Raw genomic sequence first — 26,903 nt, forward strand, 5'->3', positions numbered from 1 at the left:
AACTTGACTGAAGGAACTTTAAATGTGAGATCTTTGTCAGTGAGCAGGAAGTGGGCATGTTGCTCCAGGACCTGAATTACATCAATCTCAATATTCTTGTTATAAATGACACTAGAAGAAAAGGAAGCTGGAGCCCAGTGGAAGGACGTCTCACAGGTACTCCTAGAAGAGGCAATGAAATGAGGTGGTAGAGTGGAGTTTATGCAAGGCAACAGGAAACTATTTCAAGGGATATTTGGCTATCACATATTGCAGGATTAAGGAAAAGTATTTTCAAAAACACTGCCATGAAAATAATAACACCTTATGCACCAACAGTGGTTTTGGAGGATGAAGTGATGGAGAAAGTCTGCTTGATTTGACTATCTAAATCAACTCAACATCCACTCTGGTAATGTTTGATGACTTGAGTGCATAAGTGGGAAAAGGTGAGGCTGGAGAGAAATACGGGGGAAAGCAAGGGTCAAGTAGGAAGAAATGAGAGATGCTAAAGATCTTTACAGATATCACTGGTCCTCTGAAAAAATGAATCAGTAGGCAGCGGGCAGGGCATACGCTAAATAAAACCATGAAAAACCAAATAGACTTATTTTAACAGACAGGAAGTAGTTATTATTTATTAGTTATGTGGGAGTTTTCCCTGAATCAGCTGTCTGTTTATAACCAAACCAGTATCTTGTCAGAGCTAAGATCAGAACTAGTAAAAAACAAGAAAAATAATAGTGAGAAAATGATAAATGCCACAGTTGAAATAAATGAATTATCAACTACTTAAATGAGTAACTAAAAATCAAAGATGAGAAATGGACAACAGAAATGATACCAATACTGATTTATACTTTATCCTGTATATATCTTGTTTGTCCAGTTATTTGCATGTTGTCTTCTCCATTTGATTGTGAGACCATCTCTTGTGAGAACATGGACTGTCTTTTACATTTCTTTGTATCCTCAGCACTTAGCAAGGTGCTTGGCATGCAGTAGGCACTTAATGAGTGTTTTTCCAGTGACTATAATAATTTTTTCCAGAAATTTAACCAAGGTAAATTAATTGCTATGATAAACAGATCTAACAATCCTAGATTTAGCAGCAAATGTGAATTGTTAGAGAAAGAAGGCTGCCAAAGTCAACAACAGGTTAGAAAATAAAATCTTACGAAGAAGGATGATGGAAGAATATTAGTAGTATAGTCTCATAAAACAGAATCAGTAAAGGATAAAACCAGTGTTAAAAAATCTTGGCAAGATATCCAATTAAACCAAATCATCCCAAGGGCTTTCAAGGTTGATGTTGGAAGGAGGACCACAAACATTAGGAAAATGGAAAAAAGATTTACAGAGGCCATTTTAAGGAGCATTTTTCTCCATCAAGAACAGTGGAGCCACCACACCTAGAGCCTAGCAATCTAGTTTTAGTTTGTGCTTATAGAGGAAGCAGAAATGGTATTAAAGAGAAAAAAGATGAGAAGAGCAGGCTAATTGACCAAGCATATGCAGGGGAGATCTATACTGGAAGCAATATAATTGTGAGGGTACTAAAGGATCAGTATGCAAGGTATCTGGAGGAAAGGACACAGTAAAGATGTGGGGGGAAAAAACACCAAACCTTAGACCTTGTTAAACACCGCAAATAAAGCAATCAAGAGAACATCAATGGCTACTGCCCTATATGTCTTCTTTCTCATAGATCCAAAATCTTTTTTGGTCTTCATCTATATATGAATCAAGAATATGCTCAATGAAAGCATTAGTAGATAATAAGCAGGCTTTCAAAAATAACATTCAGCTGTGGATTTTGCCATTATGTATTTGCCATTTCACAATTAACTGAAAGTTGTAGAGAATATAGGATCTCATTGTGCTTATTGTTTGTTGGTTATGAAAAAAAATTTGATTTGGCAGCACTAAACATTGCTTTATAGGCTCTTTTATGAAAAGATGTCTCCCATCGATATATCAAAATCATTCAAGAGTCTTTAGAAGATATAACAACATAAATAATGACTACTGAATGACTCTGATAACCCATCAGGCCAGGATAAACAAACAAATAAATAAGAAAACGTATGCTTGCCAAAGTCATTCATCATTGTCACAGTGGAGATCCAACGAAGAGTAAAAGTTAAGGAAGGATGTCTTCCAGATGCTACTGTTTGGGGTTAACAGTTTCCTGATTGCATTAAGCCCCAGAGCATTGTAGAATCTCCTGGAAATCAGTAATCACTCAAATGAGTTCGGCCTGTCCAACCACATAGGAAAGACCAAGTGGATGAAGAATGACTACTGCCCAGATTTCAACATGCACCTGGATTTATACGTCATAGAGTTTGTCCAACAGAATGTATATCTGGGACAGACAATGCAGACGGACAATAAAGTGGGCCCAGAGTTAAACAGGAGGGGAATGGGCTGGATTGCTTTTGGGAAATTACAAAGCTCATCTATTGACTCCAAGCTTCTCGTGAAAGGCCCATCTTTTCAATACTAACGTTCTACCGGTGTTGCTACAGGGCAGTGAGACAAGTGATTCCACTGTTTCTGAAGAACTCAAATTGAGTACCACACAGAGGGCAATGCATGGTAGTTGTAAGCAGGCTGCATCACATAATCAATGAAAAACTCCAAAAAAGAACAGAAATAAAAGATAGCATCAAGGAATTAAATGATAGGAAAGGGAAGATGGGGAAGGGGAAAGGGTCATGTAGCAAGAATGAAGGATGACAGGTGTGCATCCAAAGTGTTCCACTGGTACTCTCAAAATCATTGGAGAAAAAGGGAAGAAAGCCACCAATATGTTGGAGGTGGTGAACTCTTAGGAAAACATAGACAAGAATTGGATAGGATGAGCAGATATGTGTGGGTTGCAATCTGCATAGCTGGAAAGAACTCTCTGAATCAAGGAAATCACAAGATGCATCTGAGCATCTTAGCATTGAGTATTCCAGTGCCCAACACTGTGCTGGGTGGCACAGTAGGTGTTTAATAAATTCTTGTTGCATAAGTGAATAAAAAACAAAAGAGAAAAATAAATAGATCAGGGATATATCTGGAAACTGATATTCTAAGATCTGGCTAATTAGCCATTTCTAATGCCCTTTCTGTTTGTCTGTTGTGTGAATGTGCATGAATGTGTGTGTTCTTTTGGGATGGGGTGGTTCTTATATGGCTCTTTCCCACCCCTAGTGAGTCAATAGAGAGCATCCTGGAAAGTGTCAATTAGCATATAAATTAAGCCGATACACCTGGAGAAGCTGTTTCAGGCTGTTATTTATCACGTTTCATGTGAAGAACCTTTGGGAACAGTGAACAAAAATCTCTTTCCCTCGTCTAGATAAAGAATGGGGGTGGGGGTGGAGTATGTGCCAGCTTTGAAGAGCAAAAAGGATACGGATGAACAAGGGATTAGGAGTGGAGTGGCTGGTCATGGAAGAAGGGAGAAAGAAAACATCATGCAGTGGTTAGCATAACTCTGAACATAGGTGTTGAGAAAAATAGGTTGGAGGAACTCTGAACCATTGAAACTACAGGAATATCCAGGAAAGGTAGAGAGAATCCTATCAAGTAATCTTACCAGAATCAACAAAAGGCATTTGTTAAGAGCTTAACTTGCATCAGGCTGTGCTAATCTGTAATAAAAAGAGGTTAATAGCCCATGTCCCTGACTTCCAGAGGTTTATAGGGACAAACACCATAAGGAAACAGTACAGTGATGATAGGGGTCATAGTTCTAGAGTTGGAAGAGGCCTCTGTCCAACCTCCTCATTTTACAGATGAGGAAACTAAGGCCCAGAATGAATAAGTGACTTTAGCCAAGATCATACAGTAGGGATCTACTACTATAACATGCATCCCATGTAGGATTTGAATTCAGGTTTTCTGACTCCAGAGTTAGTCTTCTTTCTACTGTACCATTCTATCTTTTTATTTGGGTCTTTAATCCATTCACACTTAAAGATTATTATGAGTTAATTTTGGGTATATACATACATATATATGTGTGTATATACACACACATAAGTTTTGTTTGTTGTTCAGTCATTCCAATCATGTTTGACTCTTTGTGATCCCACTTGGGGTCTTCTTGGCAAAGATAATGGAGTGGTTTGTCATTTCCTTCTCCAGTTCATTTGACAGATGAGGAAATTGAGGCAGACAGGGTTAAGTGACTTGCCCAGGATCAATAGCTAGGAAATGCCTGAGGCCAGAAATCAACTCAGGTCCTCCTGACTCCAATCTTGATGACTTTTCACTGGTTGTTTCCCATGCCTGGAAGGCTCTTCCTCCTTACCTCCTCCTCTTAGCTTCCCTGAAATTTCTTCAAGGCTCAGCTAAAGATCTATCTTCTATAGGAGGATTTTCCTGATCCCTCTAACTGCTAGGTTTTCCCTTCTGGGATTGCCCTCTGACTACTCTATATCTGTTTTGTATGTACGTAGTTATTCATATGTTGTCTTCCCCATTAGACCGTAAGCTCCTTGAGGGAAAAGACTGTTTTTACCTTTCTTTGTATCCCCAGTGTTTAGCCCAGTGACTGGTACATAGTAAATGCTTAATAAATGTTCATTGACTTACTGACCTGGATGACATCAAGGATGGTGGAACCCTTACAGAAACAGATTAGTCGTGGGAAGAACTGGGTTTTGGAAAGATAATGAGTTCTATTTTGGACATGTTGGGTTTGATTTGCCTACATAACATCCAGGTCACAATGTATAACCAACAGTTGTTGATAAAATTATGTCAATCATCTCCATAGAAATGATCATTGAACCTGTGGGAGCTGATGAGATCATGGAGACAAAGTACAGAATGAGAGGAGAAGAGGGCCCAGGACAAGGCCTTGGGGTGGCATGTGGGTAATGACTCAGGAGGAATGGTCATCACCATCACCATCTTTGGCAGATGGGATGCTCTCCAATTTATTAATGTCTTTTCCAGGAAGTAGTATTCAGAAAGCATTTTGGAAAAGTAATATATTACTATCTGAATTAATGGGAATGATTTGCTAGCCATCATTTGTGATTTCCTAAGGCTTGGCTCAGGTTCTTTTTGGAACTCTTCACTGCTTTGTCTCTTCTAAGGGTAACCCGTCATTGGTTCCCTCTTCTCCCTAGAGCATGTTATTTTATTTTTAAAAGGATTTATTTATGTTCTTTATGTACCATAGTCACATTCCAATTTCCATCCCCTTAAGGAACTCTCCCTTGTAACAGAGGGAGAATTAAGCAAAATAAATAAACACATCAGACATGCCCCACAGCATATGAAATATTCCATACCCATAGTCTACCACTTCATTACTGAGAGGAGGGAATTATGTTTCATCTTCAGTCCTTTAGAATAAAAATTGGTCATTATGAATTCTGATATCTTTGAGTGTTGTTTTCCTTTTCTTTAATACAGTCACCATGTGCACTGCTCTCTTGGTTCTGCTTTTGCTCTGCATCAGTTCATATTTGTCTTCTCAAGTTTCTCTGTTCTTGTTTCTCAGGGTATCATAATTTAGTGTTAAATTCAGGTATTTTTTTTTTTAGTACAAGGAATTTTAAACACACATCTCTCTCTCTCTCTCTCTCTCTCTCCTTGGAGAGAAGAAACAGACTAGGGAACAGGAATGAAAATTTATCTTCCCCATAGTGCTGCTCTAGAACTAGATCCTAAAGTGTAACCCTGTCCCATCTCTGTGTCCACCTTTATGCTGCTCCATTGTATTGGGTGAGGATCATGACTCAAACGTATGCTCTGCTGTACTTCACCCTTCAATGGAAAAGAAGGGGAAGCCAATCCATTTCAGAACCACTACTCAGTCACCCTTTTTTGCTTATCTAGAGATCTTGGATATCCTGGTGAGAATCACAATAATGGAGGGAAAGACTGGAATGCTAATGTTATCCAAAAAGATTTGAAAGTCTCTTTCTCAACGTTCTGCACCCATTCTGTTATTGCAATGGGATGCCTAGGATGGACGGCCTTCTGAGTGTTCTTCAATCAGTCCTGCCTGAAGGCTGGGGCAGGGTTTATAAGGTGGGAGTATCAATTGGGATAAGGTAGGAGGTATTACAAGGAAGGGCTTGGACATTCTTCCATCAAAGAGGGTGCCAAGCAGAGGCCAGATGGTTACTTGTTGCTGTAAGAGAAATTCCTGCTCAGGTATGGGTTGGTCTAGATGATCTGAGAGGTCTGTTTGAACTCTGAGATCATAGAATTTTTTTGGTTCAGAATTAGTTTAATCTAACTCCTCCTCCCCAAGCCATTGGGTTTTGTACTGGGTGGTGGTTAGTAGGTTAATCTATCGCATTTATATGTAGCTATCGTTTTGGGATTTTGGTTTCTTCAGGGTTTCTGGAATATGGATCAAGTCATTAGAGTTGGAAGGGACCTTAGAAGTCTTGTAGGTCAATCCCCTTTTCTTCCACAGAGAAATTCCTCTTTTCCTTAGAGGAAACTGAAGCCAAGAGGAGTTAAGAGATTCACTTGATGTGACACAGGTAGTAAACAGAAGAAGTGAGATTCAAACTCAGGTATCAACTGTAGGTGGTCACTGCATCACACTGCCCCCCCCAACTCACAACACATATTTTATATTTAAGGCTTACAAAACATGTTCCTTCCTTAAAGTATTATTATCCCTGTTTTTTAAATGACAAAATTGAGGAAGGTTCTAAGAAATTAAGTGACTTAGCTACGATCGTACTATTATTATGTGTTTGAGGCAAAATTTGAACCTGGTCTTCTGACCCCAATGACATACTCTTTCCGTTATGTCACAGTCCTCTCATTTGTTACACTACTAGCCCTAGTTCTCTTGGGATCTATCTTTAGTGATTTGCACAGTAATCTAGATAGTGAAGTGAAAAATCTTGAATCCATGTCATATGAGGATTAATTGATGGAACTGGGGATATTTAGCCTGGAGAAGAGAAGATTCAGGGAGGGCATAATGGTTTGCCTCTGGTATCAGAAGGGTATTCATGTGGAAGGAGTATTCGGTTTATTCTGTTTGGCCACAGAAGGCAGAACCAGGACTAGTGGAAGTTTCAAAGAGGCAAATTTTAGCTTGATGTAAGGAAACGTTTCCTAACAATTAGAATTCTCTGTAAGTGGAACGGACTGTTTTGGGAGGGGTTCCCCATTATTGGAAGTCTTCAAGCAGAGGGTAGATGGCCACTTATCCAACATGCTACAGTGGCTATTCTTCTGTGGGGATGGGTGGGACTAGGAAGCCACAGAGGACCCTTCCAATTCTAAAATTTGGTGATTTCATGAAATGAGGCCGCTTGGGAGTCAGAGGACTTTGGCTCCCTGCAGGCTGGGCCATCAAGTAGCTCTGGGACTTCAACTTCTGTCACTTAACCTCCTTGAAGCTCAGGCTCATAAGTGCCCTCCCTATCTCATTGGGTTGTTTTGAGGAACAAATGGTATAATGTGTGGAAATCCTTGGTAAACTAAACTGCTTTACTAATCTAAAGTCATCACTACATAGATAGATTGCTGGGCCTGGAGTCAGGAGGACTGGAGTTCAAATACAGTCTCAGCTATTTACTAGCTGTGTGACCCCTGGGCAAGCCACTTAATCTCTATCTGCCTCAGTTTCCTCAACTGCAAAACGGGGATCAGAATAGCACCTATCTCACTGGGCAGTTGTGAGGATCAAATAAGGTATTTGTAAAGTGCTTAGCATGGTGATTGTCACATAGTAGACACTGAATAAATGCTTATTCCTCTATCCCACATTGATTACTATTCTATTACCTTTGCTCTTTGGTAGCTACAAGGAATTTTTAGCTCCAGCCTCTTCCTCATTTAAACTTTAGGACACACTCACGTCCCCATTCCCAGAAGTGAGAGCCTAGTACCTTTGTGGGGACTGAATTCCACCCAATATCCTAGCATTTTGCTTGCTCAGTTTTTACGGAAAAGTGACTGCATATTAATCCCTGCCAGTTAACCCAATTAAAGCTGTTTGGAAATTAGAATGATTCACATAATAAGCTCACAAGCTTATTTAATTGATCTCTTCTTAAGCATTCTGTATTGTTTTTGTTGGTGGTAGGTTTTTTGTGGAGAAGGAAGGGAGACATCTTGGTCATTTGCTCTGCAGCATTTTATTCTTTTAGCAGATTGTTTTGTCTGGTTTTCCCTTGAGTTGGGGAAAATGTATTTGCATTTTCATTCTGATTATTTGTCTGGGGTTTTTTGGTTTTCTTTTACGTGGTTCAAACCATTTATGCCTTTCAGAGACATTACACAAATTTCTGATACTATAATTTACCTTCCTTTTTCTCCCTTTACACCTATTTAGTTCTTATGACTTTCAATTAAAATGTCCTCGCAAGCCACAGTTGCATGAGGGGTTTTTTTTTTCTGGCTGTAGCTTTTCACATATTAAAGAAGTTAATTTCATTTTCTGATCTGCAAAAATGAATAAGTAATCCTTTTCACCTGATTAGTAGAAATTCTGTTATGCGTGAATGACTAGAGTGAATAAGAATATCAAATGAAACAGACAATGTGTAAGACTGGATTAATAGTACATGCCTCACAACAGCACTATGAAAACTGAGCAGTTGATATTTTAAAAGCAAATGTCTTAATTTGCTTAAAGAAAAGGGCAATCTACAAATGTGCATTTCATGCCCTAAGAGGAATAAGAGATATAAGCAAGGAAGAGTCTGATAGTGAGATATGTCTATCAATAAAGGGGAAAGATTGATCAATTCTCTCTCAGTCATTTGACCATGTTATTCAATAAATAATTGGTTGGAAAAAGGGGGAAGTGGTAGGGTGCCATGTAAAATCCCTTCTAAAAGTTATTCTTAAACCATGTGGTCAAAGTCCACAGTTAAGAAAATCCTTCTCCACTGACAAGCAAAACAGTGTCCTTTAATCCTCCTGTACTTGTCTTCCTTTCTCTTTCTCTCTTTTTAGAAGGCACCTAGGTAGCTTGGTGGATAAAACAATAGGTTGAGAATCAGGAGGATGTAAGTTCCAATTTGACCTCAAGTTCTTATTAGCTGTGTGACCCTGGGCAAATCACTTGTTTGCCTCAGTTTCCTCAACTGTAAAATGAGGACAATTACAGCACCTATCTTTCAGGGTTGTTGTGAAGATCAAATGAGATAATATTTGTAAGGTAGTCAGCATAGTGCCTGGTACATAATAGGTACTATACAGATGCTTATTCCCTTATCTTCCCCTTTTTCTAGGAAGAATCTAAGATTTGAGAAAGATGTTGGGCTTTCAAATTTTTTTTTAATTTTGCAAAAGAAAAGGTTTGAGGGCACAGGAGAACAATCTTCTCTGGATTCTCCACTGAAGGCTTGGAAAATAAGTAATATGGTCAGAAAACAGATACACAGAAAAGTGATGGGAATTTTCTTTTCTTGATGCCATTCCCTAAACTAACTAGCTCTGGCTAGGTTAAGCAGGAAGCCTAAGATCTTGCTATAGGTTTACACTGGAGCATTATACTTTTAAGGAGCAGGAGGTATGGAGCTGTACATAGGGATGAAGGAAGATGGGAGATCTAACTCAGCTGTTACAGGTATTCCTCAAGAGTCATTTCAATTTAACAATCCATGGTGAGGCAATTTGATATTTGTATCACACAAGGAATCATGTACATGATTTCTTAGTACTCTTGAATTCTTAGTATTTGTTAGCTTCTATACTTATTTTTCCATGATAGAAAATTAGACCAATATACCCTCTAAAATAATTCACATTTAAAATGTATGTAGCACCTTGTTTCCAGGACCCTCAAAGTACTCCACATTTATTATCTCAGTTTTTCCACGATAAAGCATTGACATAAACAGGACCGGCTGGTTTAAAAAAAAATGGAGAAACAGTGCCCACGAGAACCAATGTCAGAACCTGGACTTGAACCCAGCTCATCTGCCCACCAGTCTAATGCATTCTTCCTTGGGAGATTTTGCTCTTTGTAGGAAGCATCATTCCTTACTCATGAATAACTAATCAGACTGACACATTTTTATGGACAAAAGCAGGCACAGCCTAGTGGCCTGATGCCCTGTCTGAAACTGACACCTGGTCTTGTGCATGTAGTCCTGGGTGGTCAAAGTATGGACAAGGAAATGGAGACATTTGGGTAGCTGAGGTAGAGGTTAATGGTAAGTGTACGGATGCTCAACTTCATTACTCCATCAAACTTTAACATTCATGTTTCTTTACACCAAAGCTCAGAATATAGTACTCTGAAAATGAAGAAATTCATCTTCCTGAAAGTGTGAATTGTATTCACAGTCCTGAATACAGGCCCACACCTCTAATACCCTTTATAATTACTGCTGAGATTATTTGTAAAACAAAACCCCAATCCTCTTTAATTCTGCTGGGTTTAAGGACTGCAAACCCATTTCAGTTCAGCACCAGACCTAGGGACAGAGACGCCATAAACCAAATCCCTTTTTCCTCAATTGATAAAAATCACCATCTCGTCTGTGTATATGTGTGTGTGTGTGTGTGTGTGTGTGTGTGTGTGTGTGTGTGTGTGTCTAAAAGGGCTAGGGAAAAAAGTCCGGTTTCTACAGGTATTTGTCAAATTTATTTATCAATTTAAAATATAAATAACCATCCAATACCTTCCCATTTAATGAACCTCTCTTCAGATGAGGAAAAATGTCTTAGCTCTGCCAACAGCAAATATCAGTGACCTACATATAGAGAAAGGGGTCCCCAAATAAGATTATCTGGCTGAGAAGTACAGAGATTTTTCCAAAAAAGCATTTCTTCCACGCATTCTCAGTGCTTTCTTCCACGATTTTCAAATATACTCCTGTGCCATATAAATTGGATTTCCTAAGGGCTGTGTATTTTAGTTGGAAGTTGGGAGAGGGGAGTGTTTGGCAAAGAGAAACACCAAGAACAATACATTTCTCAGTGCTGTTCAAATAAAGGCAAACCTTCCACAAATACATGTGAATTAGAAATATGTATATGTATATAAACATATATGTATATATATACACATATGTATGTATATTTATTGATACTTTCAATGAAATGCATATTATTTTACTCTAAAAGCATACCAGGATGGCTAAATAGTTAGGACATTGCTCTTCTGAAAATATAAAAACATTTCTCAACAACCCCTCCACCCCATGTTTTGATTTATGTCCTTTGGGCTACAAAAGAGCTAGAGATCATTTCTGTAGTTCCAAAGACATACATACTTTCCAGTTGGAGTTTTTCTTTTGTTCTTGGCTTGCTCATCCTCCCTTATCTTGATCACCATCCCCCACATAAAAACTCAGAAAAGGCTTCGCGTTTCTTTTTTAAATTGCATGCATTCATGCTTTGCCGATGTCGGAGCCCCTGTAATCTAGCTAGGAGGATCCCCTCATCTCTTTAATACTGATGATCACGTCTCCAGGTTGCATCCGACCTCCTGTCTCCTCCCCAAATCTACCCCTGCCCACAGAGCGTGCTGCTACCTCAACTTACCCGGTGCTGGGTACCTGGGGCTGCTGGAGAGAACTAGGAGAGAGGAGAGACGCTCACTCACGGGCTTTGTCTCCAAAGCAGATCACTAGGGTGGTGGCCAGACACTGTGGCATCGCTCTTCATTTGGAGTGGGGGCTCAGCAAGCAGCAGCTACGGAAGCAGCAGCAGCAGCAGCGGCGGCGGCAACAGCATCACTGCAACAGCAGAAGTGGGAGGCGCGCAGGCTGGATGCAGCCGAGCCTCCCCTGGCACATAATGAGAGGCAGGCATACACAGAGACAGAGCAGGAGCGGGATGGGCAGCTCCCGGGCTCCAATAACGCCTCAGCCCCTAATGGATTCACTATGGAAACGCGCACGCCCTTCACACCCCGACCCTCCCTCTTGCGGCCCCACCCCCCAAGGCCGTGTCTGCCTCCTCCACGGCTCTGGCCCCGCTCCGAAAGTCCCCCCAGCCCTAGTCCTTGCGGCGCGCGCCGCCCACGCGCCTCCCGAGGCCAGTGGATGGGGAAGGAGGCTAGGGAAAGACCACGCGGAAAGGGGGTGTGTGTGTGGGGGGAGCTGCACTGTTGCGACCTTTTTCATGCTCATCTCCCTCACCCCACCCTGTACCCCTGCCCCCCATAACTGTCTTTAGGAGGAAACACTCCCAACCCTGGGGACCTTCTCCATCCTTCCCCAATATCCAATTCCTTCTCATGTTTCTCAAGGCTTGGTTATGAAATAGGGAGAGATGTAACCTTCTGCTCCTACCCCCACCCCTCTCGGGCTCCTTTGGTCTACGACGGTCGCGCCCACTTTGCGACAGGGTCTTTGCCTTTCTCTGGAGGAGTTGGGAAGGAAAAGGAGCCAGGGGGGAAATCCCCGCCTGCTGATTACGTCAGGTGATGCGTCACTCGGGGCTCCCGCACTGAAATCTCCGCGTTCTCGGCGCAGAACGCACGTGCCGCGGGTTCCCGGGCAGGCGGCCTTGAGAACCAGGCCTCCAGAGGTGGGGCAGGGAAGGAAGCTGGAGTGTTTCGGGGGCGCCTGCCTTATTCCTGCCTAGCTGGTTTGTCGGAACAAGGCGCGTCTAGTTCGCGTCCGCTTCCACCCTTCGCCATCGACCAAACAAAGTGGATCTTTGGGTGGTGAACGCGTTCTCCTTCGCATGCTTCACAGCAGTTGTAATTGTAATTAAAGCAAGATAAGGTTACAGGAAGTAGAGCTGTACCTGAAAGTGGCGTTGATGGGGGTGGGGGGAGGAGGAATAAGGAGTTAACTAATGTGCTCAGCCAACCCAGTACCTTTCTTTCTGGAGCTGTGAAGGTAGGAGAAATAAGGCTGCACCAGGGAGAGAGGATGTATAGCAGCTGCAGCAAGAGGTAGGGTACTATCACTTCAGTTCCAAAGAAGAAAGAGAATAATACAGTACAGAAGTGTTGCATCTTCTGTGGTCAGGAATTCATAAATTAATGCCAGTGGAGAACAAATTGTTTTGGGGAGAATGGTTAATCTTAGACTCTGACTTTAACAATTCCTAAATAAAGAGTCTGTGAATTACATAGGTTAGCTAATGCTTACTACTAGTACAGCTATGTTTCTTTAGTTAGAAATGTCTCAAGGATGGTGCTCTTTCCTTTTTTAGGGTTAGACATTACAGAATCTGCTCATTAAGATATACAAAAGCATTTTACACAGTTCAGAAAAGTATCTGTTTTGGAGAAAAAAACTATTTTGAAATCCTTTGCACAAGACATTAGGGCTGATTAGAAAATATTTTTTGGAAGTCTTCTCTTCACCCATTCCTATCTCATCCTACCCTAGCAACAGCCTTTAAATGTCAGAGCACTTGTTTCTGAAATGTCTGATCTTCATTGATTTGACATTTGCCCCAGACAATGCACATCTTAGCCAAGTCCAGAATTCTAATAAGATCTATGAGGTCAGAAAGGTTCACTTGGAGCCCAGAAACATCTCACACTGATGCTTTCAGGTCTCTCAGGTGCATATTTGAAGGAGAAAAATGAATTTGGTTAAAGAAATCACATGGGTAAGTGTACAGTGTGGTGACATTTTTGACTGAATAACAAGGAAGTTCATACATAATCTGTGTTCAGAAGTCAGTACACAAGCATTTATTGTTTACTAGTTAGTGTACATACAGTACAAGGAAAGGCAAAAACAAGGTCCCTGGTCTTCTTCAGGAGCTCACTTTCTAGTGGGGGAAGCAACACAAATAACTATTTTTGTACATGGCATATACACTACAAATAAAGAGTGATCCCAGAAAGCACCATGGGGAGGTGACAAAGTAAGAGAGTGGAAGGGAACTAGGAAAGGCCTTCTGAAGGTAGAATTTGAGCTGAGTCATAACTGAAGCTGGAGAAATTAGGAGTTGGAAATGATGAAGGAAAGCATTTCAGGCATGGAGGATAGCTGTTTTGGCAGGTGAAAGAGGGGAGAGATTCGAGGCAGGTAGACCAGTTAGAAGGCTATTGAAATAGTCCAGGTGAGAGGTGCTGAGAGTTTGTACTAGAATGGTGGCAATATGAGAAAAGGGGACATATGTAAGTGATGTTTCAAAGGTAGAAATGACACGATTTGATGAGAGAATGGATATTGTGGTGAGTGGTGGCTAAAAGGATGGTGGTGTCCTAAACAGTGACAGGATCAAGGTAAACCTTGTCTTTGATTTCTGTATCTGAAAGATAACCTGTCAGACAAAGGATACTTTTGTTATGTGACCAGAGCCGATTAAGAGGGATGTTACAGAATTCCAGATTTTTAATATTTTTTCAGGGGAAGAAAAACTTCTAGGTTATGGTAAGGTTGAAGGGTGATTTAAGACGGCAAAATATTTTGCTTGGCAGAGTGATTTTACTGCATGCAATAACGTTAAGACTTTTCCAGATTTATGGAAAGCCTATTTACTTTTGAGAAATCATATTTAGAGAGTGATGACAGTTTTCTTGATGTTTGACTTGTGTGTAGTCCTAAATAAAGCCTCAAGCAAAGTTAATGTATCCTTCAGTGGAATTTACAAAAAGCTATAGTAATTTTGTGAAAGGACATGTATTATACACACCTTTACCAACCCACAGTTTAATTCTTACATCCTTTTAAGGATCGTCTAGATTTTTGTGACTGATAAAAATGTGATCTGTAGAAATACAATAGAGGACCAAAAGGGCAGTAACATACTTTTTCTCCAAGGAAAGTTTTGTTCATAGTTGAAGTGCCTCAGGGTTCAAGAACAGAACAGGCAGAGATTTCCAGCAAGAGATAGCTTTGGATGAGAGAAGTATATTGACAAGGGGCCCCCAGTGGGGGATATGACTCAGGATGGAGATTATCAAGAATATAATCTAAAATTTGTTTCAGGATGTATATTCCCCAGGTTTGAGGATGAAGGGGATATGAGATATGATTAGAGTCATTCAGGCAACAGTTATTTATTAAGGGTTTACCGCATGCCAGGCACTATGCTGGAGATAGACAGTCCTTGTTTTCAAGGAGTTAATAGTCTAATGGAGGAGATGACATACAAACAAGATATATGAGATACAATTGGAAATAATCAAAAGAAGGAAGGCACTAGCATTAAGGGGATCAGAAAAGACTTCCTGTGGAAGGTGGGACTTCAACTGGAATTTGGATGGAGCCAGGGAATTCTGGAGGTGGAGATAAGGAGAGAATAGCAGGCTTGGGGACAGCCAGTGAAAATGCCCAAAATTGAGAGATGGAGTGTTTTGTGGTAGGAACAGCAAGGAGAGGAGTGTCAATGGATCCCAGAATATACAAGGTGGAGGTTGGGAAGGATTGAAGAGAATTGAGAGCAAGAGGAAAGGAAGTGGAAGCATCAATTGTAGGTGGCCTCAAGGATTTTGTCCAATATAGGAAACAGATAGGGGACAACATCCAGAAGGGAGGGACAGATAAGTGAGGGTTTTTCGAGGAGGGAATAGGCATGGGTATGTTTATAGGCAGTAGGGGAAGAGTCAGTACACTGGGTGATATTGAAGTGAGAGAGTGGGGATGATGGGAGGGAACAATCTACTGAAGAAGATGGAATGGAATGGGATGGGATCACTTGCACCAAGTAGTTTGCCTTGGCAAGGAGAAGGGCCTGTCTTTTGTGAGACAGGGGTAAAGGACATGGTAGGAAAAAGGCATCAGAGTGATGTGAGATGAGGAGAAGAAAAGGGAGCCCTCAGTGAATGGCATCAGTTTTTTCCAGTAAAATATAAGGTGAGGTCCTCAGCTGAGAGAGTGGGAGGAGAGGGAGCCATAGGACGTATGAAAAGCTTTGGAAAAGCCACTGTGCTGAGTCAAAGGATTGCCTTGTTGCAGTGAGGACCCAGTTGAGATTACGTAGCATTCTTCAGCTTGTAAGAGTGAATGAAGTATAAAAAAGGGGGGGAGCAGTGAGGTGGCACAGTAGATAGGGCACCAGCCCTGGAGTCAGCAGGACCTGGGTTCAAATGCGGCTTCAGACATGTAACACTCATTAGCTGTATCTCTGGGCAAGTCACTTAACCCCAATTGCCTCATCAAAAAAAAAAAATTGAATGCAGTGGTTGGTAAGAGTAATCCAAGGTTGAGGCTTGGCAGGGCAGGATAAATGAGCAAGAGACCTGGAAGATAGTGAGGAATTGAACCAGTTCATCAAGGGACAGAGATGGGGAAGCGAGGGTAGTGTAGCCAGTACAAGGGTGGTAGACTAGAAAAGACCAGAGGGGTCAAGGGACTGGAGGTCACAGTGAGGACAAAAAACATGGTTTGGGGTGGAAAGACAGAGGGAGATGTGGAATGACTATACAAATATTATTAGATAAGGAATCTTAAGTTCGTGAATATAGAAGTGGAACATTTGTGGGTGACAGCAAGATTGAGGATATGACCATCCCTGTGTGCAGCCACGGTAGGGTGGAGTAGGTCATGGGACATGGATAAATTAAAGAATTAAGAATAAATTAAAGAAGGGTGTTTGAGGGAGGATCAATATGTATATAGAAAGAAGTCCTCTACCATGAGGGAAGAAATTGGGGAGGTGAGAAAGGCCAGGTACTGAAATCAATGAGGAAAAAAGCAGAACTGTCTTTAAGGTTAATAGACAACAGCTACTGGAATTTTGATGGGGTGAACACCAAATGAGAGATTATTTCATGATGGTGGTAGAATGAGACCCTGGAAGTGGCAAGAAGGAGCCAGGAATATTGGCTCCTCCCCTACCTTTACCAATGAGTTGGGGAATGAATGAAATGCAAATAGTACTGGCAAGGGTGACCAGAAAGTAACAAGAGTGGACTAGAATGTGTAACAAAATGTAAAAAAAATGAGCACACATTTCAGAACTCCTACACCTAACTGTAGACTGTCCTCTCAAATAATCACTTTGGGGAGGCTATATGGCACTGTTTAACAGTGTTTTTACAACTTTTTGTTCTCAAGAACCAATTGATGAAATATACTTCCCTTTTCACACTTCTGTGTATACCAGTGCTCGAGCGCACGCACACACACACACACACAACACATCCCTTGTTACTTTATAATATATACACAAACCCCCCCCCACTGTATTACCCTTTTTAATCACTCACCTTATTTATCAGATTTGACCCAGGATTAATTTTAGCTGTTTCCGTAAATATTTGTCTTGAAACATGTCTCTACTGGGGATATTTAGAAGAATGTGTTCTGAAAGCTCTTCCAAAAGAGATATTCAAAAAACAAATATATATTTTTAGAATAAGTATGTATAGTCATCTTTTAAAATAACTTTTTTATTGATACCAATTACCTTTCCCAATGTATACTCCTCCTTTGCCCCTTCTAGAGATCTTTCTGTTATAATGAAGAATAAACCAGGAAAAATAAAAACCCAGTCTAGCAAAACTAACCAAGATTGAAAAAGTCGTGTGTGTGTGTGTGTGTGTGTGTGTGGCCTTCTAAGGTGCCTACTTTTGAGGACCTTTATTTGGGCATACAAAATCTGGAACTTAATGATCACATTTCATTATCCAAATGAGTATTATGAGTAAACACTCCCATCGACTTTTTTTGTCATATAGAATAAATTTAGGATGTCTTCAGAAAGGAAAAAAACACTGAACAAATATTCTTTGAATGAACTGAACAGGAAGGGGTTTTATGGGTAATTTATACTAATATTTTTCTTTAATGAAAGTCATTAATTATTTCCTGGGATTTCTCTAACTGTGCAATATGTCAGAAGAATGCTAGGAAGCAATTGTGGCAGAGAAACCAGTCAAATATACAATAATCAGGGTCAAGATGGCTTTTTTAAAGGAAAGATATTTTAAGAAGATCACGCAGTCACAAAGAGTCGACATGACTGAACAAAATTTCAAGAAGAAAATTAATTTAATAGGCAGTGTCATCAACACCTGGCTCTGCCAATTACAGTTGAAAGGAGTATGAATCATGAATCTATTCTTTTAGCTCCATCTATAAGCATGGATAGTGATTATTATCCTCAAATATGAAGGATAAATATTATGTACACATGCACATATTTAGGCATGTGGGTCATCCAGGACCACATGCTTATTTCAGAATACATAGAAGGGAGCTTACTTAATTCTTAATTGTGATGAAGCTGGTGCATGGATAAGTAGGAGATAAGTTTTTTACTTAATTGTACTAAAATGTCTTAAGAGACCATGGGAAGAATGGTGAGTTAATCATTATGCTTGGGTAATGTTAACATTGAAAAACAACTATGTCAACTTTTTGTTAAAAACTCAAGAGGAGTGGCTAACCTTTTGTGTGATGCTTAACATTGGATTCTGAGAGTTTATGAAGTTACTTAAGCAAAATTACAGTGGTCTCAGAACAAAAGAGAGTTAAATTTTTTCATATTTGAAATGTTCTAATAAGACTAGTTTAATTTGCCTTGGAATTAAGAGGTGAACCAAACTTCATCAGAAAACAGTATTTTCCAAACATATTTCTCATTAACTTTGTAGTGAACAAAATAATAAGTTCAGCATTTCAGAAGGATTATTATGTCCCAACGTCAAATTATCTTCTCTTCATTTTGGCCTCCAAGGACACATTCTATTATTTCTCTCAAACAGCTAAGCTGCTGGTCTCGTGTCCCCAGATTTATTATTTGTTAAATAAAATACAATATACAACCAAGCTGATACTGTGGTATTGCTTTTCCAACACAGTAGGTATTGAGTGACATCCATTTATTGCAGATATAACTGTTCTTTTAATTGTAGAGCTTAAAATTAGATAAGCTACTTTAGTAAATGTCTGGGTAGTGCTGAATATAGTTTAGTGTATTACAGTACCCCTCTAAGCTGATGAAATTTAATAGGGATAAATGTAAAAAGCCCTTTATTTGTGTTTTTAAAAAAACCTAATTGCATTAAATACAGTGTGGGGAAGGTATGATTAGACAGTAGAATCATGCCATATTGGCTGAAGAAAATGGTTATGTTTAGATTGAAGAAAAAAACAAAAGCCTTCAGAGACCAAACTTGGGATGGGGACCATGCCTGTGATTTTCACTTAACAAAACAAATAATGTGATTTTGTGGTTTTCTAAGTCAATATGCAATCCACAGGGAATCAGTTTCTATTTGAGTTTGACACCACTGGCCTAGGGCACTAAAACCTTAAGTGACTTATCCAAGATCGTACAGCCAATGTGTCAGGAGAGGGTTTGAACACTAGGTTTTCTTGGTTCTGAGACCACATTTCTCATCCACTATACCAGGGTATCTCTTGGGAGAATATAATAGCTATCCCCAAATAGTGCATTTGAGTTATGTGAAAGAGGGTAGGTTTCGGCTCCATTTCAGGAAAAAATTCTCAATCAACACTAACAAAAGAATAGACTGTCCCAAAGAGTCATGGGATCTCTTTCACGGGAGTTCTTCAAGCTGAGGCTGGAGGGGATTTCTAATAAGGTGTAGGCTGGATGTGATGACCTCTGAGAAATTCTGCAACACTGACATTTTGTGATTTATCTACTGAGTCTAAACTCTGCCCCGCTTTCCCTTATCCCTGTAAAACAACTATGACACTACCACACTAGTGTGTTGCAAATTTGGATTTTTTGCAGGGGAGGGAGCAGATGCCTCTCTTCCTCTTTCCAACAGTCCTTTTAGTTATGGTTTTTAGTGAAGGTCAAAGAATTTTGAGGCTTTTTTTTTCTTCAGGGATAATGTAGATATTCCAAGATAAGGAATATGTTAAACAGAGATATTATACCTGTCCAAGAAGTCCCCAAGTCAGTTGGGGATAGAAAAGTAGCTATTTATTGCAAAGATATGGTAGATCTATTCTATATGTAAGGCATTTACATGGTGCTATACGCCGGCTTTGGTATCTAGGGGACCTTGGTTAAAAGAGATAATCCAAAACTCCAGTAGTTTCAATCTCCAGCTCCTATCCTTTTATCAGTATTAAGAAGTTACTAACACTTTACTTCTCTATATGCTGAACTTGTTATAATCTTTCTCTTTTGAACTTGTTATAATCTTTCTCTTTCCTTTCAACACTCTCTTTGTCTTTATGAACTATCTTGCCCAACTAAAGGGAAACAAATGTCTAGATTGAAGGTTCCTCAAGGGCACAGCCAATTTATTGTTTACATTTGTATCTTCTGTGTCTACTACAGTGGCAAAGATGGAAGATAAAGCTGACGTGTTGGATGGCACAGATTCCAAAAGGGTCTTGACACGCTAGAATGTGGGCCAAATTGGATAAAATGAAAATGGGCATAAATCTAAAGTTTAATGCCTGGATTAAAAAAAAATATTCACAAGTACAAGACAGGAATGAATGGCTATGCATCATTTTATCTGGGAAAGACCCGTGCATTTTCATGGACGACCAAATCAAGATCAGCCAACCTTGTGATATGGTAGCCAAAATAAATAAATGAATGCAATCCATCTTCTGCTCTATTCCCAGGTATAACCTCCAAGATGAAGGAGGGGACAGCCATGCCCTGGTCAGACTACGACAGTCTGTTCAGCTTTGAACATCACAGTTTAGGAAGGGCACTGAAGGAGAGAACTTTGAGGAGGGTAGCAGCCAGAATTGTGCAGGGCCTCAAGATCATGCCACATGAAGATGGGCTGACGAAGGAGGAAATATGGAGCCTGGAGAAAACAAGACTTAGGTTGGGTATGATGGCTGTCTTCAGATATTGAAGCCCTCTTCTGCTTAGTCCAAAGGGGAAGAATGGAAAACAATGGCTAGGGACAAATTTAGACTTGATGTAAAAAAAGAAGTATCTGTCAATTAGATGTATCCCCCATGGAATGGACCGCCATGGAAAAACTGCATTTCCCTTCATTGGAGAAATTCATGCAAAAGCTAGGTGACCACTTGTTGGGCACACTGTATAGGGAATTCTGTTCAAGTATGACCTGGAGTAAATAGCCTCTGAGGTCCCTTTCAGCTAATATTTGGTGACCTGCAGAAAACAGGCACTCAAAAAATATTTGATAGCTGAATGAATGAAACTTATAGATGAAGTTGGCTTCTGTTTTGCAATTCTATATGGTCAAAAGCCAGATGAGGCCTTTTGACGGCAGTTCAGCTAAGAAAGGCCTAATTTATGCTTGACTCCTCTTGAAGAATTCAGGAAGTGGATATAGACTAACAGGTACACAAGACTAGAGGTTGTTGAATGAAACCATTATTTTATGCACCAGTGTGACTCAGTGGTCATTTATAGATGGTGGTGGATAAAGTGTAGTCTAAGTTGCCAGGAAGACTTATTGATTGCAGCAAATGTTGCTAAATTCCACAATATACTATTTGATCTTGGAACTGCTGTACCAACTACTTTGAAGTGCGCAAATGTAAGTCTCAAAATACCTACCTAAGCACTAGATTCAAGAAAGCAAAAGAGAAAAAAAGTTATTACTTTCTCTTTGTGAGATCAATTAGTAATAGACAGAAAAGTAGAACTTACATTCGTACAAAATACATGGATCATAAATCGAACCTCAAACATTTACATTTTGTGAAGAACAGGTCTTTCCTCTCTCTCTCTTTTTTTTTTTTTTATCAAATTTATTCCCCAATAGAGGTGGCAGTGTATACAAAGACAATACAGCATATGGTTATTTACAAAATTTTTTTGCTACAACATGCACATGTTATTAATGAAGTATTTTAAACATCACTAACAAATTCCATGCTAATAAATAGTCATCCCAAAGATTAATTTATGTTTTTACGTAAAAATATAATATTGCACTCTTATGAAGACCAGTTATTTTGCATATATTTTTGTTAGGCCATTTTCTTAAAAAATAAGACTGAGCAGTATCCCTATTCCTAATAGCGGAGTAACTCATAGTCTTCAGTCAAAAAAGGGAGCCAGACAATATTTATAATTTTTAAACAAAGCACGTCACTTCAACATGAATTGGAATAACCTCTCTGCTGCTGGACCTCAAAGGTAACATTTAGGCTGTGCCAGCTTATTTAATATACTTATAAGTATATGCAGTTGAAAATGAATGCATATGTAGCCATTTTCTTATCTTACTAATATGCATATGTATGTATATATATATACACACACATGTATATATTTTAATTTTTTTCAAGCAGAGAATATGGAATTATATTTTACATAGGTCTTTAAGCAGAATGTTTAAGAAAGTCTGGAAATTACAAAAGAAATTCTGTAAACATAACACCATACAAACTGAATTTTCATAGCAAATGCACAAGTTATTTATGGGCAGGAATGCATATCTTTATCACATTGTAACAGAGTACTGAACTTACTGTACACTGGTTTCAAAACCAATAAAACAGCACCCCAAGTAAGTAAACACAGAATTATAATTTGAAGGTGGAGATAGAATAGTCTAAGACTTTTAGGATTTGGTCTCCAAAGTGTGTAAGGTGGCCGGGACACATATTTAAGTTACTATATCTTTTCCTAGTGAAAAAAAAAACCAACCCAAAAAACCCCCCCAAAACAACAGACAACAGAACTTAGATCATTCTTTCTAAGTAAGACAAGGCAGTTGTTCATTGTCAAAGCAGCTGGGGATGCTCTTTAACAGTCTAGATGGTAAATAGTAGAAATCTTGGGTAAGATCAACTTAACAGAAATAGAATATATAACGTTCCCTTTAAGAATTCTATACTTTTGCCTCTTATTTAAGAAAATGACAAAGATTTCTTCTACTCTTTTACAATGTTGTTTTTGAAAAACTCCATTTTTACAGAATAAGTTCCCTACATGAACTGTATCATTAACATCCATTCAAACTTTCTCCACAGAGTAGGATTCTCATTCCAAATTATTAAATAATTTATGTACTCTGCTTTTTAGGTATTAAAAACATAATTGTTGCACATAGCTGAACCTTAAGATGCCAGCCAGCCAGGGATATTTTGCAAAAGCCAGTGTTACATATTTTGAATATTACTTTATGAAGGAACACGATGCACCTATGTTAAGATACCAGAATTCCTGTTTGTGGCTGTTGAAAGATCCTAGTTCTTTCTACCTCAAGCTAAAAAGGCAAGTGGCAAAAACTACCTAACAGTGAGATTTAGGAGTACTTCAATTTGAGTATTCAGACACTATAAAATGCTTGGTGCAAAAGGCACCTACTGAATAATTTGCTTCTCAAAGAAAGCAATAATTGAGTCCTGAATTTATTATATTTTGGGTTGCTATCCCAGAGTAGGTAACTGTTCTAATACTATACACACTGTGACAATCACATAAATATGTAGTTAATTTAAATGTTATTGGCACTTTCAGGAAGAAAAGAAAAAAAGAATCTAGTGTTTTTGGGAAAGCCTTTGTTTTCAAAAAAAAAGTTTAAAAATATAACTGTGATTTATGATGCAGCATCAGAAACTCATGAGAGCATTTTGATACAACTCTCTGGATATAACTACATGCTTAAGAACAAATATCTCCTTTCATGACTATGATGATTCACAATTTGGTGAAGACATATGTAGATTTAATAATCATTTAGACTTTCTGTTCTAGTTACCCATTTGTTTGGATTCAGTCTGCTCAAGTCAGTCAAGATGAATTAATCTAGTTCATACTTAAAGTGCTTTAGAGAACTCAAGAGTTTTCTCACATTCAGCCTGCTGCATAGCTACTAAGGAATGAGTAGAACATGGGTTGTTTCAAGCGTTGCTGATCCTTGCGACACCAGGCAATTACTGTTCCATCACTATTTGCTGTGTATAAATGATGGCCATCACAGGAGAATGTAAGGCTATAAAAAGCACAACAAACAAGAAATCCAATGTTTTTGTTACATTTCTAAAACTCAATAACTAATTCATTTGTTACTTTATTTAAGGTCCTGAACATTTTATGGTAAATAAGTTAAGAATTTCTTTTTTGAATATTTAAAAAATATATATTTTTATTTACTAAATATTTCCCAATTACATGTGAAATTTTTAAGACAATCATTTTAAAGAATTTTGAGCTCCAAATTCTCTCACTCACTCCTTCCCCTCTTCCCCCTTCTTGAGAAGGCAAGCAATTTAATAAATCTTATACATATGAAGTCATGCGAAACATATTTTCATCCTAAGATGGTTTTATTTATCATCTTATTGGGGTATAGTGCTTTGACAGACTTGTGAAGTAGATTTTAATTGTGTGACTTGGAAAACAACTAAAGAAGAGAATGACCATTTTCCTTCTTCGCTTGTTTTTTTCCCCTTTTGTGTGTAGTTTATTACTTTACCTTAAAAAAAAACCCTCTACAAAACTGGAAATTCAGGATGTTCTCGAAGTAATGTTCCCTTTTATAAAAATCATATATGTATATACACACACACATACACCCCACACATATGTTTATATAATTATAAATCAATAGTTATTTTTTAATTCCTGAGACAAGGGAGAAATACTATTAACGTAAGTTATTGTTATAAAAGCTTTTGATCCAAGTTAAATACTTTAAAGAATACATTACTATTGAAAAGGGCTTTTTAGATGAAAAGCAGAATCATATTTCTAATTAGATTTTTTGCTGGTTGCTTATTGGTCTATTCAGTCATGCTCCTATATAGATAGCAACACTACCAATAACCAAACAAGCAAAAAAATAGTTTCCACAGATCAATAGTCATTTTTGACATAAGCTATCATGTCTGGGGTATGGAAAAATTATTCAGATATTAAATATGTATTTATCTATACACGTGTGTGTATTCTACATATGTATATGTATATATTTATTTCAATCATAAATTGTATGGTTTATTTTGTATCTGAATACATCTTTACCCAAATACAGTATTTATTGTTCATAAAAACAAAACTGTGTTACTGATAATGAAGAAATAAAGGAAAACTTTACCTGACAATAGGTTTATTTGATTTAGGAAATGTAATTTCCCGAACAGGCTTTAAATCCCACGTGCTCCATAACCTGAAGAAAAATTAATATGCAATTTATATGCATATTCAAATAAAGATATCATAGCTAAAATAGGAACAATCCACATCCAAAACATTTAAAATTTTAAAAATGATTTAAATTTTTTAAAGATTTTAAGAACTATACACATTAATATATCCAAGCAAAATATATATTTAGAACTATAACATACTTGAGAACAATAGAAAAAAACAAAGGGCTCCAAATTCTCTTACCTTACAATTCCATTTTCTAGTCCTCCTGCAATTACATTGATAGATATACCCTCAGGCTGGTTAGAGAAAGCAACAGAGCAAATGATTTCTCTGCAGTGGACATGTCCAACAAGATCACCATTAACTGTCCAAAGTCTGAGATCACTACCTCCCCCAACTGAAATATAAAAAAAAAATTCACAAATAAACATAAGGACTTTACGTGATATTATTGTACCAACAGTAAGCAAATTGGTTGTTTTTAAGTGTAGAGATAAAATAAAAAGTTAAAGTTCAACATAGGTACTTTCAAACTCGAATCATATTTACTAACATTCAAAGGCTAAATAATGTCTAAAAATAGTTGCTGTAAACTTGAAGGCAGGGACTATTTCACTTTTGCATCTGTAAACCTAGTATTTAACAGAGTGCTTCGAATAGACAAAGCACTTAAAAATGCTTTTAAAATTCATTTAATTCATTCATTCACTCCAGTCATTCATTTATGTAGGGATTAAAAAAAAATGTGAACAAAAGCAGGAGTTAGGTTACTATGGATGAAGGGTAGGCATTTTGATATTAATCTTTATTTCACCTCTCCTTCAAACAATTCTCATATGGTCCAATTTACAAATCACCTTCCATTTCTTCACTAGGCAAGGGTCAAAATATTGTTAGGCTTCTGCTAGCTTCAGGATCCTGGATGGAAACACATTTCTTGCTCAGGCCTGCCATGAAGAGTTGGTCATAACAGCTGAGCAGGAGCTAATGGCATAACTACCACTATACTTCCGCCTAAGAAAGGAAAGTGGAAGGGAATACACATTTATGTAATACCCATTATGTGCCAGGCCCCATGATAAGACTTTTTTTTTCTCTTCTTTTTTATGACTGAAGTAGAAATGATGGAAACCTTCCAAAGCTAGGTAAACAAGGATGAGAAGACTTTCGACACAGCAGAAAGAGCATTAGCCATGGAGTCACAGGATCTGGGTTTGAATTCCACCTAAGTGACCTGAGGCAAGACACTGAACCTCTGAGGGCTCCACTTTTCTCATCTGTAAAATGAGGGAGCTGGACTAAATAGGCTTTGAGTTTCCTTCTTGCTCTGGATCTATGATCCAATGATGAATACAAAGGTGTGATGTGGTACTGTAAGAATCAGAACTATCTAGACACAGAATGGGCTGTCTCAGGGCACAGTGCATTCCCCTCACTGGAGATCTTCATGTGAAAGGCGGAGGACAACTTGTCGATATTGTAGAGAGGATTCTTGGTTAAGGGTGTGGGTTGAACTACAATGGCTTCAAGAGTCCCTCGTAGCTGCTGAATCTGAAATACAGCGGGGCTCAGTAAACTACTGGGTACGTCCCTGGCTACAGCATTGTTTAGGACCTTCAAATGGAATGCCTAAATTTGATCCAAGGCTTTCTGGGGTTTTAGGAGTGTGTGTGGGAATTTGTGTTTGAGAAGCAGGCTGAGATTTCATGGTCACTTTAATAAATATATACATTTGAAGCATGCCATTATAAAATGCCTTAGCAATTATAATAATTTTTAAAAATAGTATCTAATCAATTGATTTTTCTGTAAGATTCATATTGCCCACATATGTTTTTGTTCAGAGATACCCTAACAGACTACCTAGCAACTTCAACTGCAATAAAACAAAATACAGAGTCCATTTGCATGGGGTATAAATGTCAAAGAGTACACTGCAATATGATCTATAGCCTTTACTGGCTTCTGATTTTATAACAGTGTGTCAGCTCTTAACGATCTGTGAAGGCTAAGCATCCATTACCATATTC

At 38.6% G+C, this 26,903-nt stretch overlaps 2 protein-coding genes across 2 annotated transcripts in view; both read right to left on the minus strand.

Annotated features, from left to right (window-relative positions):
* Window positions 1–11,824, minus strand: part of GNG4 (G protein subunit gamma 4) — an 89,284-nt gene extending 77,460 nt beyond the window's left edge. The window contains exon 1 of the mRNA XM_021000475.2: window positions 11,470–11,824. The gene's annotated coding sequence lies outside the window, so the exon portion shown is untranslated. The remainder of the gene's footprint in view (window positions 1–11,469) is intronic.
* A 9,673-nt stretch (window positions 11,825–21,497) lies between these two features.
* The window catches only part of LYST (lysosomal trafficking regulator), a 161,971-nt gene continuing 156,565 nt past the window's right edge, over window positions 21,498–26,903 (minus strand). The window contains 3 exon segments of the mRNA XM_021000474.2: window positions 21,498–23,713; window positions 24,818–24,889; window positions 25,114–25,270. Coding sequence (XP_020856133.1) covers window positions 23,575–23,713; window positions 24,818–24,889; window positions 25,114–25,270 — 368 coding nt within the window. The 3' untranslated portion in view covers window positions 21,498–23,574.

This window comes from Phascolarctos cinereus, unplaced genomic scaffold (assembly GCF_003287225.1).
Source record: "Phascolarctos cinereus isolate Bilbo 61053 unplaced genomic scaffold, phaCin_HiC Scaffold_5;HRSCAF=322, whole genome shotgun sequence".
In the NCBI taxonomy this organism is placed as follows: Eukaryota; Metazoa; Chordata; class Mammalia; order Diprotodontia; family Phascolarctidae; genus Phascolarctos; species Phascolarctos cinereus.